The 14,628-nt window shown below is 44.4% G+C and overlaps 1 protein-coding gene across 4 annotated transcripts; it reads right to left on the bottom strand.

The window, feature by feature from the left end:
* Positions 1-23: 23 nt before the first annotated feature.
* Positions 24-14,427, bottom strand: psen1 (presenilin 1). Of its 4 annotated transcripts, none has more exons than XM_031579954.2 (11): positions 14,405-14,427; positions 12,266-12,345; positions 11,122-11,423; positions 10,438-10,579; positions 9,897-9,964; positions 9,580-9,800; positions 8,094-8,192; positions 7,716-7,799; positions 7,031-7,198; positions 5,840-5,958; positions 24-4,814 (listed from the first exon to the last, which is right to left on the bottom strand). In XM_031579954.2, exons 2-11 carry the CDS (start codon positions 12,299-12,301, stop codon positions 4,659-4,661), a joined length of 1,395 nt encoding a protein of 464 aa, XP_031435814.1. In that variant the 5' UTR covers positions 12,302-12,345; positions 14,405-14,427; the 3' UTR covers positions 24-4,658. The 4 variants fall into 4 exon arrangements, with proteins under 4 accessions (XP_031435814.1, XP_031435815.1, XP_031435812.1 ...); XM_031579955.2 differs by lacking the exon at positions 14,405-14,427 and adding an exon at positions 13,457-13,587 and having other exon boundaries at positions 7,031-7,195; XM_031579952.2 differs by lacking the exon at positions 14,405-14,427 and adding an exon at positions 13,457-13,585.
* Between the last annotated feature and the right edge of the window lie 201 nt (positions 14,428-14,628).

The raw sequence follows: 14,628 nt of genomic DNA, 5'->3' as shown, positions 1-14,628 counted from the left end.
AAAGTTTGCTTTCCACACCTACGCCTAGAACAACAGATACGTTTATTAGATCCCAGCAATGACAGTTGTAAAAACGGTCGATTTTAATGTCTGAATACTGCAGTTGGTCATTACTTGAAACACACACAAAAGAAATCACAGAACACAACTACACACACATATGTCGTTTTTTGTTTTTAGAAGAGAAACCTCAAGAGCCACAGTGGCTACTATATTAAGGAAACACAACTATATTTTTCCCAAACCGATTTTCCTTCCCTCTCAGAAGAGGTGGGGTTTGAGGGAACAGAATGGTCCCAACCAAAAGCTCCTCTTTTGGAAGAAAAACCCAAACTGCAATTATGTAACGCATTTATAGTCGATGTGTATGTTTGAATGAATGCAGCATTTTCTTTTGGCTATATGAACTTGCCATTTTGGCTACTGTAAAAGCACATTGCTGTTTAATCTGGTGAGGTAATATCAGGGGGCCGCTGCCACTTCCATCTGTGTTCCCCTACGTTCATGTTGATCTCAGTGGTTCCTGCGAGCATGACATTGGTGAGAAGAAAGAAAACAGGATGAGGTTTTGTCACAACTTAAGTTGACCACTGGACAACCAATAACCCCTCCCACTACTTGAGTTCTTAGAAAGGGTATGTTTACTCCAGTTGAGCCATTTTAAGCTTTTTTTTTTAATCGTCTACGAGAATGTGAAGAGGAAGATAAACTGTCAGGATATTCTCACGTTCATACTGCATTGTTCTTCTATACAGGTGTGGCGAGAGGTAACAGACAGAGTACAGTCTTACTATGTGATAACAGACACAAATCGAATCATTCACAAATAATGGAGTTGAGCAGAGGTCATCTCTTCTGAACCATTGTGGAGTAGTGGGAAGATACCGAGATGATTTGTGAGGATGTCTTCATATGTAAACTGGGCTCTTAATTCATAGTCATCATACAGTGATGACATCAGTCAACAATATTGAGCCCCTCCTTTTGTGAGAGCTCATCAGTAAAGTCACCATTGCAAAGGCAACATAGACCTACAGATGTTGGTAATCCAGTGAGAGTAGTAATCCTTGTAATCCAGTATTTCTCCTGGTGGCTCCTCTTGCATTCTGCACATCTATTCATGACATACTGTACATCGGGACCTTTCAGGGGCCCCTATCCAGCTATAAACCACATTTCCCACATCCGCCTGTGAAGGAGTAAACCTCCAATTTGGTTCCTCACTCATTACAGTTTACCAAAGCTTTAAAAAGAAAAACTGAATGACTGCATTTAAATTTTAACTCTGGAGCGCTTTCACTTTACACTGGTCTCCTCCTCGGTCATATATGTAAAACACAGAAGATATATATACATACATTATAAAGACAACCCTTCCACGCCGCTATACCACCCAGCTTGTCTGCGTCAAACCAGTCGACCGAAACCTTTTTTTTTTACCTCTCTCCTCAGGCTTTTTCATGCTTTCTTAAAACCTCATTCCCTTATTTCTGGTGATATCAAGTATCCTATATGCTCATTTCTGGTGATATCAAGTGTCCTTTTTGTTCATTTCTGTTGATATCAAGTGTCCTATTTGTTCATTTCTGGTGATATCAAGTGTCCTATTTGTTCATTTGGATCTTCTCTTGCAACCTCCATCTCCACAGCGGCATCAGCTCCTCTTCTCTTCCGGAGCCTCAGAGCTGCCTGCTCAGCTTCTGAGCTTGTCTGTCCTTCGAGTCAAAGGCAATCTTGGTCTCCTGCAGCTGCACTATGATCTCCTTGGCCTCCTTCATGTCCACGGCTAGCTGCTCGTACTTCTGGGCCAGCTCCAGGTTCTCCCTGCGGAGCTCCACCACCAGCTGGCTCAGCTCCTCGCTCTGCTGACTGCAGTGCAGCTTCAGCTGCTCCATCTCAGTCAGGGTGGCCTCCATGCGCTTCACCAGGCCCTCCAACTTTTCCTTGGACATGTCTGCGGTGCGGTGACGGCGGGTCTTTTGCGGTGAAGCGGCGGCTGCTGGCAGTGGCGAGGGAGAGTACTAGCACTGGTGGTCAGACAAGCAGGCAGAAACAAATAAACAGACTCACTCCGTGTCTGGCTATCCGGTCAACTCCGGGTGTTCCATTCAATTACTTGGGAGTCTAATCCCATGGTTCCCTGCATGCCGACATGTGATAGGCCCCCACTCATTCCACCTACAACCAACCGTTTATTCTGAGTAATCTCCTTAGTGCAGGCTATCCTGGGCACTGCTGCGTATGGAGCGTGGCTCGGAGCGTCTGAGTAGCCTTGGCTCACCTAGAGAGGTTGTGAGAATGAGGGATTACACCTCCTCATAGTCAAGAGAAACGGATTACACCTGCAAAGATCTGAATGAATGGAACTGACAAATTGCACGAAACCAGGTTGAGCAAGAACAGCATTACATAATTAGCGCATTAAGTGTATTTAAAAGCTACGTGACCTCATTATCCAACCGCACAATTGCCCTAAGTGAAAAAATAAGTCAACCTAAAACATTTAAATGTCATTATACATGTGACTTACAGATGGCATATGCCACTAACTTCCAGTTCCAGTAAGGCTGATGAAGTGGAAATGAATGGGATAGTGAGCACACAACCCCAGCGTGAATGGAGGCATGATGGACAAATCACAATAGTCTCACCATCCGGGCCCGGTAGGCCAGGCAGTCCCCATGGCAACGGTTAATGCCTCCTGAGTTCTGGGCAGTGTGCCAGTCCCACTCAGCCAGCCATTTGGCAAAGCGAAGAACATGGAATGCCAGAGGAGGACCAATATTCCACGGAATTCCCACGTTTCCCACTACCGAGATGACTGTCGCATCAAAACCAGGCGGAGCGTCATGAGACATGCACAAGGGAATGCAGACAGTGGGACCTTGTCACCCGCAACTGTGAAGAATTGTGCATCCTATGCATTTATACACATTTTACACAAGGACCTTTCAGATGTGAATAGTATTCAGAGAATATCCATTTGTCATAATGTGCATAATATAATATAGTATAGAGAATCACTGACCATACAAAGAAAAAAAGTGCCCTGGGTTAATATGAGGTCTAAGAAATCACTGTTCTCATGCCACCTGACCGGTGGATTATATACATTCTAATGAACACAACCATGTAGTAGAAGTGGGTGTAGGCACAGTATAGGTACAGTGTAATGTATTGCACTGACAGCCACAACGTGGAGCTTGAAAGAAACCATCAATGAGGAATCAGGCCAGAGTGCTGCTGGTCGAATGGGTGAAAACAGTGGACTGGGAGACAAGGAGCAGATTCTGACTGAACAGTGAAGTACTGCTCAGTCACATCTCATTTATTCCACAACCTCCTGAAAATGATACAAACCAATAATAAAAAAAAAAATTAAAAAAAAACAGTGTTTGCCTTTTCATCTTCACTTTTACAAAATTCCCTAAAATAATTACATGAATTCATTTTGATGCCCATTTGTACTAAGAGAAGTAGAATCTGTCACCAAGAGTATTGCTGTACCAGCAAACAAAACATACATCTAAACAAAAAGAGACAATAACACAGGCACGCACACACAAAAAACAAAAAAAAACACGTTACCATTACATAATCAAAAAAAAAACAAAAAAAAAAAACTTTGGTGCAGTTTCACTCTCTCTCGGTCATGGGCAGTTAAATTTGGTCACTCTGGAAGGACTCTGTGTACGGTACATTCCATACTGTAGCCTCCACATGATTTCTCAAAAGCACAACACTGGCTAGAATCAGCTGTGTGTGCTCAGCACCGGACCACAATGAATCAGTGATCACCATGCGATGCCGAGTCGATGGAGGTGTCAGGAGGCTTAGAAAAGTACCCATTACACCACATCTGATGTCTGTGGCAGTCCTCCCGTATCCCTTCACATTCAAAATAACATCTGTCCCATTCAGGAAAACCACTTGCTGGCAAAGCCATGTACAATTCTCAGAGGGCTTTGGTTTAGAGCACTTTCTATAAATGTGCAGGGAAACAACCAGCAGGGTCCATGGCATCTCTTACCAGTGCAGGGCAACACAGCAAGCACTGACTCCAAGGGCAGTTAAAAGCAAAAACTGGCATTCAAATCAAATATTGAATATTCCACGAAGGTGCATAATAATTATCCAGTTATTACAATTACAGAGATAAATGTTAAAGGACCACACATCAGTAATGCTCATTTTAAGTGGTAAGCTTTTCGTTTAAAAAAAGGAAATGCCTTAGAGCATTGTTCCTGCTACCACAGCGAAGGCCGCTGGAAGACCAGAGAAGCACTCAGCTCTCTGGTGGGTTTGCACAAGGATCTGAGCGTGATAAACGCAAATCACAAGAGCAAGGTCTAAAAAAAATGATAATAATAAATCAAACAAAAACATTACAAAAAAAATATAAGGTGAAAAAAGGTCCAGTTTAGTCACACATCCAGCAGGGAAGGATGGGTAGTCTCCTTTACCCAAAAGTCCCTGGTGAGGGCCAGGAAGGGGCCCTGAATGGTGTGTGTGTATGTATGTATGTGTGTGTGTGTGTGTGTGTGTGTGTGTGTGTGTGTGTGTGTGTGTGTGTGTGTGTGTGTGTGTGTGTGTGTGTGGTATGTGTGTGGTATGTGTGTGGGCATGAGCATGGTGGTGAGGCCAACTCCCAGGTCCTGTCATATATAGAACTGGTGCAAGGCCAGCTGGTCCATGAAGGGGCGTACCAGGTTGTCTGTGGCAAAGTAGAAGACCAGGCCAAACGCTATGGAGATGGGGAGCGCGGGCAATGCCTTCTTAAAGATGGCCAGCAGCAGGAGGGTCAGACACAGGCCCTGGGAGGAGGGAGACAAAGGAACGGGTGAACATGCTACAGAGGAAAAGAGAACCATAACAAAGAGGGTGAAGAGGGAAGAAAGAGAGAAAAAGACTATGACACTAAACAAAGAAATGCAAAGTTTAATTTATTTTGTGAACAATGGTTTAGATATGGTTTGGCAACGAGATGCATATATTACTACATTCTACAGTAGCCCAAAAACTCTGTCGACAAAAGTTTTTTCAAAAAGGGTTGTTATTGTGTTAACATATAATGGCTGTTTTTTTTTGTTTATGTGGTGAAACCTGTAATCATTAGTAAGCCTAAACTACTAAAAATTGAAATGAACCATATTTGCTTGTACCTATTTAACAACATTCATTTGTTTAGCCATGTTAGTGTAGTAGCCTAGTCTAGATGTCTGAGCCATCCTTGAGTGTAGTTAGTGTAGTAGCCTAGTCTAGATGTTTGAGCCATCCTTGAGAAATCTGTCCACAACTCACAATTGCTGCATGGTTATTTTATCACAACAAAAGTCTGTTTTATCAAAGAACTTCCAATCAATTGATTTCTGCCGTCAGCATCCTTCATGTTGTTTACCAAGGGCTCTAACTGAATCCTGTGTGCACCGTAGAGGTACTCTTGGGATCCTCTGGAGGTTTTTTTAAGTGGTCTAGGCAATCATTTAACAGAGAAAGACGAGTTCGCAACTGGAACGCTTTACTTCCCCAGTGCCATACACTTTACACCCATCAACTCTTCTTCTCTGCTCTGCTCCAAAACCTGCATCAACTTCGTCTCCAAACCAAGCAGTATGAGAAACGGTCAATACTAACAATAAACAATATTTAGAAACGGACCCATTTTCAGTTCTATGTACTCGATGTTAATCTAGAAACTCAAGAATTGAGGTAACCATTTGATTACTCGAATGCCCAAGTCCTCTGTGCAAACCCCTGGCATATATGCATGTGAGGTGGGCACGTGAGGTGGGCACAGGAGCGAGGGCTGCTGGGGGTTTGTGCAGAGATGTTCACTTACGATAAGGATGGCCACAAAGCAGGCCAGAGTGGTGTTCCAGTCCCCACTGGCTGCGGCCGACGCCTTCCCCACCAGCATGCTGTAAAAGATGAAGTCTCCAAGGCCAAGCTTCACACCCCCTGGAAACAACAAAATCACACACAAATGAATACACGCATATGCACACACACACACACACACAGACAGACAGAGTGAAAACCCCTTCGTTAACCCCACAGCTGGAGGGCATGTCTGTCCTAATTACTGAGCAAACTTTCGTCTGGGTACTGTGCTTTACAGGGGCTGAATGTGGAGGCCAGGCAGTGGCTGTGATCTCAGATGAAAGTGCAGAGAAATGAAAAGCCAGTAATTTGCCCAGGCGATGATGCTCTAATCATTTTTTATTTTTTTTTTTCTTAACAGCTTTCCTGGTTGCCACGGTGTCTTAGCCTGGCATCGCACGGACACGTGCATGTACCCAAACGCACAGTCTCACGCCACAAACAAAATGGGCAAGAAAAATGCTTCCATAAAAATACCTCCAAACCAGAGGCTGATGAAAGGCAGAGGGACAGAGAGGCCGAGGAGATGACAGACAGACGGTTCCAGACAGACTATGAGAGACGTGAGGACATGATTACACCCTGCGCCTGCCTCATTTTGGTCACCGTGTCCCATGGCACTCACACATGTGGCAGAAAGCAGAGCCCTTCAAACTCAGCAGTGGGGCTTATCCACAGTTAACGGAGAGTTAATCCTCCAAATACAACGTATTAATTGTGCAAGATTTTTAAATGCGCTTTTATCTGAGATTTCGACGGTCATTTCATGGTGTTCATATAGCCCCATTTTCATGTAGTCCTGCAATAACAACGTTGCATACAGCACTGCGTTAATGCAAATAATACGCGTGTACCTTTATGGTAATGATTACGTGTGCAACATTCCCTCTGAATTAAATCAGCCAGCTTAATAGGTGTCTGGCAGTGCCTTATCCCAATGTTGTCCATTATGTTTTCTGTGCAAAATGTGCATAGCTAAGCAGAAACACCCTTGGCAAACTTAGCATGACTCCACATCGAGGCCATTTTGTCGACTCAGCTTTGTGGGCTGTGTGGAAACAGGCCAAACGCAGAAGAAAAAAAGCTCCCTCCTTGGTTTGCCTGACCAGCAATCGTTTTGGCTCAATTTTTTTTGGCACGCAAAACTCACTCTCCTCGTCGTCATCGACAGGCGGCCGTATTGGGGGCATCTCCTGGATCTCACGGCGTGTATCATCCGTGGACTGGAGCGGGCCCAGCTGCTGCTCCTGGTTCCCCACCCAGGTGTTGGTGAAGCCGCCGTCATCCTCCCCCAGGCTGGTTGGCGACATTGGCACTGCTGGAGGTGCAGGGTTGCAGAAGAGGAAGAAGACAAAATCAACAGAAGGACTTATGTGGGGGGGGGGGGGGTATGTTGGTGTGTGTTGGTGTGTGTTGGGTGCGGCGCATGTGAGCACTAGAAATCAACAACTTCCATTAATAATAATAAACTTTATTTTATATAGCACCTTTCATGCAAGAAAAGGCAGCTCAAAGTTCATTAGAGTGAGAAAGCTGTTTAGAAACACACACATACACACACACACACACACACACACACACACACACACAGCAAAATACAGAGCGCAGTTTCAACTCGCTCCGTTCTGCCCACATGCTCTGGCTGGGTGCCTGTGCTGATGCAGCGCGTGGGGTGCCAGAACTCTGCTCCGTATGTGGGAGCAAGGTGCTACAGTTCACACGCTGCAGTCAGTCTCGTCTGAGAACCAGTGGCATGTTCTCGTGCGTCGTTTTCACCGTGTGTGTGTGTGTTTGTTTGTTTGTTTGTACCCCAGCTGGCTGGTCAGCAAACTCACCCTGACTCTCAGCCTGAGAGGGCGTGGTGGAATTATTCTTGGGCCCCGCAGTGTCAGCCATGCCCACCAGCCACACCATGGTCGCTGGCAGAAAACCCACAAACAATAGAGAAAAAAGTTAGAAAAACACATTTACAACTCAGAATTTCTGTTTAAATCAGGACGGTTTACTACAACCACACACACACAAAATCCAAAAACAGCTTCAGTTAGAAGTGACCTATTCTCTGTAAACGTGTGTGCCAGCAGGTGAGTTTAGCATATTCTATTCTGGTCTCACGAAGATAAACAGTCCCTGTTGGAACTGTCCTTGAGGGAGAAGGAGGAAGGGAGGAGGGGTGATAAGATAAGAACACCAAATCAGCATGTGGGACTTACAGGAGTAGATGAGTGCTGGGAAGATGGCCTCGTTCCTCTCCTGTGCCGTCTCGACCAGAATCCGCAGAGGCCCTTTTGGACAGAGCACTGCCAAGAGATCTGTGAAGGAGAAGAGAGAGAACTTCAAATGAGATGAACAAGTACAATATTAAATCTGTGTCAAACTACACTGGTATAGGGAAGCAGAGTTCATACATCTTAAATCATAAAGATTCAAAGACGCACACTTTTGTTATCACATGCTTCAGACTGGTTTTTGGTCACGATCGTCGAATACTCAATGATCCTCAGCCATTCCACAGAGAAAATCGTCAACAAAACACCTTCAAGTCTTCCAAATGAACCCAAACAATAGATTGGCTGGGAATGAAAGCTACACCAACGCTTTGTCTCGCTCTCAAGTGTTTTCCATCGACATCCCCCAGCTGCGCTTTTCCGCTTTGGAGACGTCATCTAAATATATCACCAGCACATTCTTCTGTGACCAAACACACAATGCCGCCCGCACACTGACTTAGTGCCCAAATCTGAAAGGACCCACATTGTGTTTTCTTCCAGGAAATCTGGTGGAGACCCAAGACATCTTTCCCCAGTTTCAGGTTTCTCTCACAACCAGAGTGTTTCCCTCTTTGAAAATCTGTCCTTCCTGTTTATGTGCCCAGATCCTTCCGTTCCAAACGCATCCGGCCCGACTTATCCCACTGACAGAAACATGTTTTCTGATCCTTCTATATATCTGATGCACCCACTTTCATCGTCTGTTTATGCTCAAACTGGATCTGATTCTGCACTGTTTGTCTGAAATGTTTATGAGTGAGCCAACAGCAGCATCTACCATACCATATGTGCCACACGAGAAAGACTGACAACGGAAAACTCTGAAGAGGACACACTTGTTAGTGAAGCATTTGCTCAAATCTTATACAAACACACCTAATTTGGCAAATCAAGATGATGAGGTCTCGGGGCATTTAGAGATTCTAGAACTTTCAAAATGAATAATCTCAAGCGGTTGCCAGGGATAGAACAACTGGAACAACCATGTCAGTAGACGTTAAACATTGCCAAACTTTTTGTTTACTTTAGAGCAGATTTCTCTTTGAAGTACAGTGTCAGGCACAAACACTGTCTTCCAAGCTCATCCGAGCTGAGTGACAGCAGCCCGTAACAACCAGAGCCATTATACAGCCCTCCCCCTCTGACCTCTGACCTCTAGGCTCAGCAGGTCAGAAAGCACCAGCTCTCCACGGGGAGGCCGACTTACCAACCTCTTAGCTGGCTCTGGAGGAGGCTCCTGGAACACCCGGCCAAGTTTGTATACATCTTACCCAAAGCCCTTAATTGTGATGTCAATCAGCTGTTCAACACCCAGTAATTGCCAGTGTACATCAAGCTACCCAAATCAACCCAAAAGAGAAACTTCTGACACATGCCTACATGTGTGGTGCGGTGTGGTGTGGTGTGGTGTGGTGTGGCCCAGACCCACCGTAGACAGAGATGACAGCCAGGATGAGCCAGGCTGTCCACTCGGGCAGGTACTTGATGAACACGAGCGCCATGAGGGCACTGATCATGATGAGGTAGGCCTGCTGCAGACGCAGAGGGCCCTTCCAGTGGATGCAGACCATGCCCACCACCCCAAAGTTCCAGATGATCAGCGCCAGCGTGATGTAGTCCATGGCCACGTTGTAGGTCTTGAACACTTCCCTGGGTTGAGGACAGAAAGGGCCAGATAAGATTCCCACTGGTGTCGGGTTGTAAAGCATTACGTATACAGAAGCAGGATAGCAGAGAACAGCTCACCCCAGGTAGATGAAGGAGAAGAAGAAGAGCAGCAGCAGGGAGGAGATGAACAGCCACCCATGGATCACCTGGGAAGAAACATGACCATGGTAGCATCATCAGCGCTACCCTGTTGTGTACAGTACAGGGAGTTCACAATGCATCAGCATGTCTACAGTCTGGGATGGAATCCAGGAATTTCATATCGCAAGAGGCTTGCACTAACCAGCTGAGAAAAAGGCAAGGCAGGATTTGCCAAGAGATTAAAAAGGTCAAGTGCATTATAAAAGAACATAGAAAAATAAAAGACTATAGAAAACATTAAAGGACACGTTCATTTGTTTTAGAGTCCATGTGTATGGATGTGTATGTATACGTTTGGAAACTATATGAGAGCAGTGTGCATGTGCATGTAACCTATGTTAAAAATACGTTTGCTGTGAACACCCTTCATAATCATATGAGAGGGTGGTGCAACCAATGTGAAACCACCAAGCCACATTTAATGACCACTTTGCTGTGACTGCCTTCCCCAGATAGCCTGGCTGGCTGCTGGTCCTACCTTGTAGCAGCGGTACTTGTAGAGCAGCACCAGAACCAGCGTCATGACAACAATGACACTGATCATGATGGTTGCGTTAAGGATAGAGGCGATAGCCCGCTGACCCACGGTGTCTGTGTCCTCTCGGAATGGAGTGTATAGCCTGTGGGCAAACAAATACAAACGACAGACTCAACCATGGGTACCCACACGCTAATGCTTCCTCACCCGCCTAACAAGGTCACAAGCTCAATAAACAAACAGATCTGGATGTTTCAAGATGTGCGGCCACATCAGATGCAATATATAGAGAATGAGTGGCATATTTCAAAGTAAAAACCAATCCAGGGGAAGACAGATAAAGCTAAAGCCCATAACTTTAGTGTGGCCAAATCGCTTCCATAATAACTAACTTCAACTGATGTCTGACAAGAATGTACTAGTTTCCTTTTCTTGCTTTTTAACACCTCCACCTAGTGGCCAAATGGGATATCTGCATGACCAATACGTTGACCAACTACTCCTGAGCCATGTACCAAAACTTTTACAACTCAGCCTCATGACCATGCAATTACTATGATGTGCTAGGTCATCTAAACCTGAGGCAGGCAATACAATTCATTGCACATTAATATTCTATTGTTTTTCTCTCTCACACACACACACACACACACACGTATATATATACACAGGAGTTCCACTCACAGCTGCTGTCCATCATTCTGCGTGTAGAAACCGACAGACTTGATGGTGGCCACAACAACCACCATGCAGAGCGTGACGGGCACAAAGAGCATGATGACGTGCTTGGCTCCATACTTGAGCGTTAGCTCTTCGTCCTCCTCATCCTCACTGTCGGTGAGCACTTGCGCTGGAACTGCTCGCTGAGCCACGGCCGGCTGCCCGTTGAGCACGGCCCCCCCTCTGGTGCCACTGCCACCGTCGCCCCCCCCAGACCTGGAGGCCGCTGCATCGCGGTGCCGTAGTGACCCATGCGATCTGTCTACCTGTTGTATTATATGTAGAAAGGGAGGATCAATTGTGAAGGAGATGATGGATGGATAGATAAATAGATAGATATATACAGAACGACACAGAGGGATAAAAGAGTGCAGTGTTCGAGAGGACACGGAACAAGAATGTGAGAGCATAGAAAGAAAAGAAGAAACAATAAAAACATAAGACTCGTATTGAAGGGTTCTAGGGCTGTTTAGAGACAGTTTGTGGTTTTTCTGTCTAACTCACTATTTCTTTCTCTTTGTCAATTACATTTCCACTTCCTCTCGGTCATAAAACAGGGCGTCGCTGTATCTATTCTCCAAACTACTAGGAGGCTCCATGCTTTGGAGAGATCATCCAATGGAGAACGCTGAAAGATCCGTAACACTAGGGAACACAGCATCTCAATAGCCTCTGCTAACAGGCAAGTCAGGGCCTGACACTGCCAGCTCCACTCACTGCTGCCACATACCTACATCACCTAACACACCTGATCGTGTGGAGCTGGCAAGAAACCAACAGGTGTGGCCCAAGATCTACCAATGCTCAAAAGTAAAGCTGCGTGAGGTGAGAAGAGAGAAAACAAATGATATATATGTTTACAGTTAATGGCAGATATGTATGACTCAAACATTGATTAAGTTTATTGAAAACATTTTGTGAGAAACCCTACCCTTTGTCCGTGTTTAAACGAGACAGAGCCTACTTGCATGGAAGGACTTTGACTCCTGTTACTGAAGGACTATACCCTCAGCCTTGCCCATAATCACAAATCACATAAACACGTGCTTCTCATATTAGGCTTGATGACAGTATGAGAAATGTAGAATCAAAGATGGCAATTACTCACTTCATTGTTCACACAAACATTCACATTGTCAGCCATGGGTGCACTGCATAGATTCTGGCCCACATAGACAAACTTCGCCTCTGAAAAAAGCAGAATGGCAAAGTCAATATTGTATTGGTCTTCATTTGAATGTGTTATACAGTTGAAATATAAAATGTGTGTGTGCGACATAATACACGCAACACCAACTAAAATTTCAAGACAACGATACAACATTATCTTTGAGATATAGAAGTTTAATGAGATTGATGTATGAAATAAACAGGTCAATCGGTAATTACCGGGGGTGTGGCACCTTAAGTTAATCAAGAATATTAACTTGTGACGTTAGGGGTAAGCTAATGGTGTCGTAACGTACACAAAAAAGGCAAAGTAAACGTTATTCATTCTGTAACTTACCCAATAACTTATGTTAACGTTGTTTAAACAGTTACCGTTAAGAGTAACGTCAGCGAGCTAGCCAGGACGTTCGACGGGCTATCAACCTAACTTTAATATGGATCAGTGCAGCTGCCTATAACGGCACAAGAGAATGAAGATGATGTTATACTGTGCGAGCAGTGGCTATACGAATTGATCTCATGCAATCAGCGCACTGACCCAAAATGTATTGCTAACATTTATCGGAGAGCTTATTCAGAAACTAGATAATGTTAGCGGTCTCGCTACCTAACACGTAGTCACATGTTGTTAACTAGAAGTTAACTAGTCAGTTAATTGGACGTTCAGCAAACCACCAATACGATCAACTAGGTTAAATTCCCACTGTGACTCCACAGACTAAATGCTAGAGACCATTAACGTCGGCTCATTCAACTTTACATACGTCGCTAGCACCATTGCCAATTAATCGCCTTGCTAACGCGGCCAAACACAAACAATTTGCTTGCTTAGTGGCTCTAGTTAACAATGACTGTAGCTAATGCACTAGTGAACGTTATGTTGTGAATTTCTAGTTTTACAACTCTGCATGAAACCCGCAATCGATATGAAAGTGGATCATCATCACACAATGGAAATTGGGTAGCTAACGTCAGACAACTCGACACTAGGTTTCGCTAGCCTTTCGTGTCTTGAGTGGACCTTGAGCTAGCTAACTTCAGCTAGCTAGTTTGGTAGATCGATGGCTAGCTGGCTCTAGCCGTTAACGTTAGCAAATTTATTTTGTCGAATAAGATGTGCCACTCTTACCCTACAATCACCAACAAAGAACCTCGCGAACGTAGGTTTTCCTTTTCAGGTTGTTTTGAAATATGTCCGGAGTGCATCAATGTAAAGACGAGCAGCGTGTAGCCAGCGACAATAACGACAATTTCAATATGGTAATTCGTACATTTTTCAAAATAAAGGTCGAAACTTTTGATTTGTTTTACATTAAATAGGGACATGGAGAAAAAAATCTGGGAAAAGCTAAAAAATATATATCTACAAGAAAAAAGGTGTTTAAACATCTAATTGAGTCTTTCCACCTGCCTGAGACTGAGAGTTGAAAGATAGTCAATAGAATATGCATATAATTGTCAGACAATAAGGGCCTACTGATGCAATTAACTTGCAATTAAATCTTTATGACAGGAATTTTAAGGAAGCATATAAATGTTGTCTGAATCGCCTTGGTAGGTACAAGGACATGGAAAGCCCCAGCCCAGTCATATACACTAGGCTTACAGTAAGGGCCTATTCAATTCATATAAATTGTGCGCCTGAGAAAATAACACATTGTGATATGGGGGTGAAATGAAATCCTAATAACAGGTACTTTAAGGGAATATATAGATAGTAATGCTTGACTTGCCTTTGTAGTCAACAAAGTTATCAAGAAACCTGTTTGTTTTTTGTCTCTGTAACTTTCAGCATTACATGTGTGTCTTTTTCCATGTGGATGACATTACATGTAATGCAGATAGATATACAGACACTGCCACCTTCCCCATCTTGCTAACTGATATGAAGTGCAAAAGTTACAATTTACTCATTGTTCACCAGCTGCAATTGGAGTATATACATTTTGTTTGTACTGTATGTGTTGGTTTGTGTATGTATAGTGTATATAGAACTTCCTGAGACTGCTGAAGATATTCAACCTGCCAAATGTCATGATGGTGCACTTTACACTGCCATGGTTGAGTCCATCCTAACCTGCTCCATCACCATCTGGTTACGCTGCCTCCATGGCCAAAGACAAGAGCAGATTGCTGCACATCATTCAGAGAGAGGATGATTGGCTGCATTTGCCATCGCTCCAGGACCTAAACGAGTCCAGGCCCCTTAAGTGATCAGGGAAGATTATGGCTGATCCCTCCCACCCGGGTCAGGCCTTTTTGAAAATCTCCCCTATAGGGAGACTGCGGTCCATCAGGAAC

This window comes from Clupea harengus, chromosome 14, assembly GCF_900700415.2.
Source record: "Clupea harengus chromosome 14, Ch_v2.0.2, whole genome shotgun sequence".
NCBI lineage: Eukaryota > Metazoa > Chordata > Actinopteri > Clupeiformes > Clupeidae > Clupea > Clupea harengus.
The sequence above is the reverse complement of the archived record's forward strand: the minus strand, read 5'-3'. Positions and strand labels throughout refer to the sequence as shown.

Excerpts from the sequence above, each read along its gene's own strand:
- psen1 (XM_031579954.2), bottom strand. The coding sequence starts at position 12,301 with ATGGCTGACAATGTGAATGTTTGTGTGAACAATGAA. Across the intron at positions 9,801-9,896 it reads TTCTCCTTCATCTACCTGGG|GGAAGTGTTCAAGACCTACA; the intron begins GTGAGCTGTTCT and ends TCCTCAACCCAG. Across the intron at positions 8,193-9,579 it reads GGCTGTCATCTCTGTCTACG|ATCTCTTGGCAGTGCTCTGT; the intron begins GTGGGTCTGGGC and ends TCTCCTTCACAG.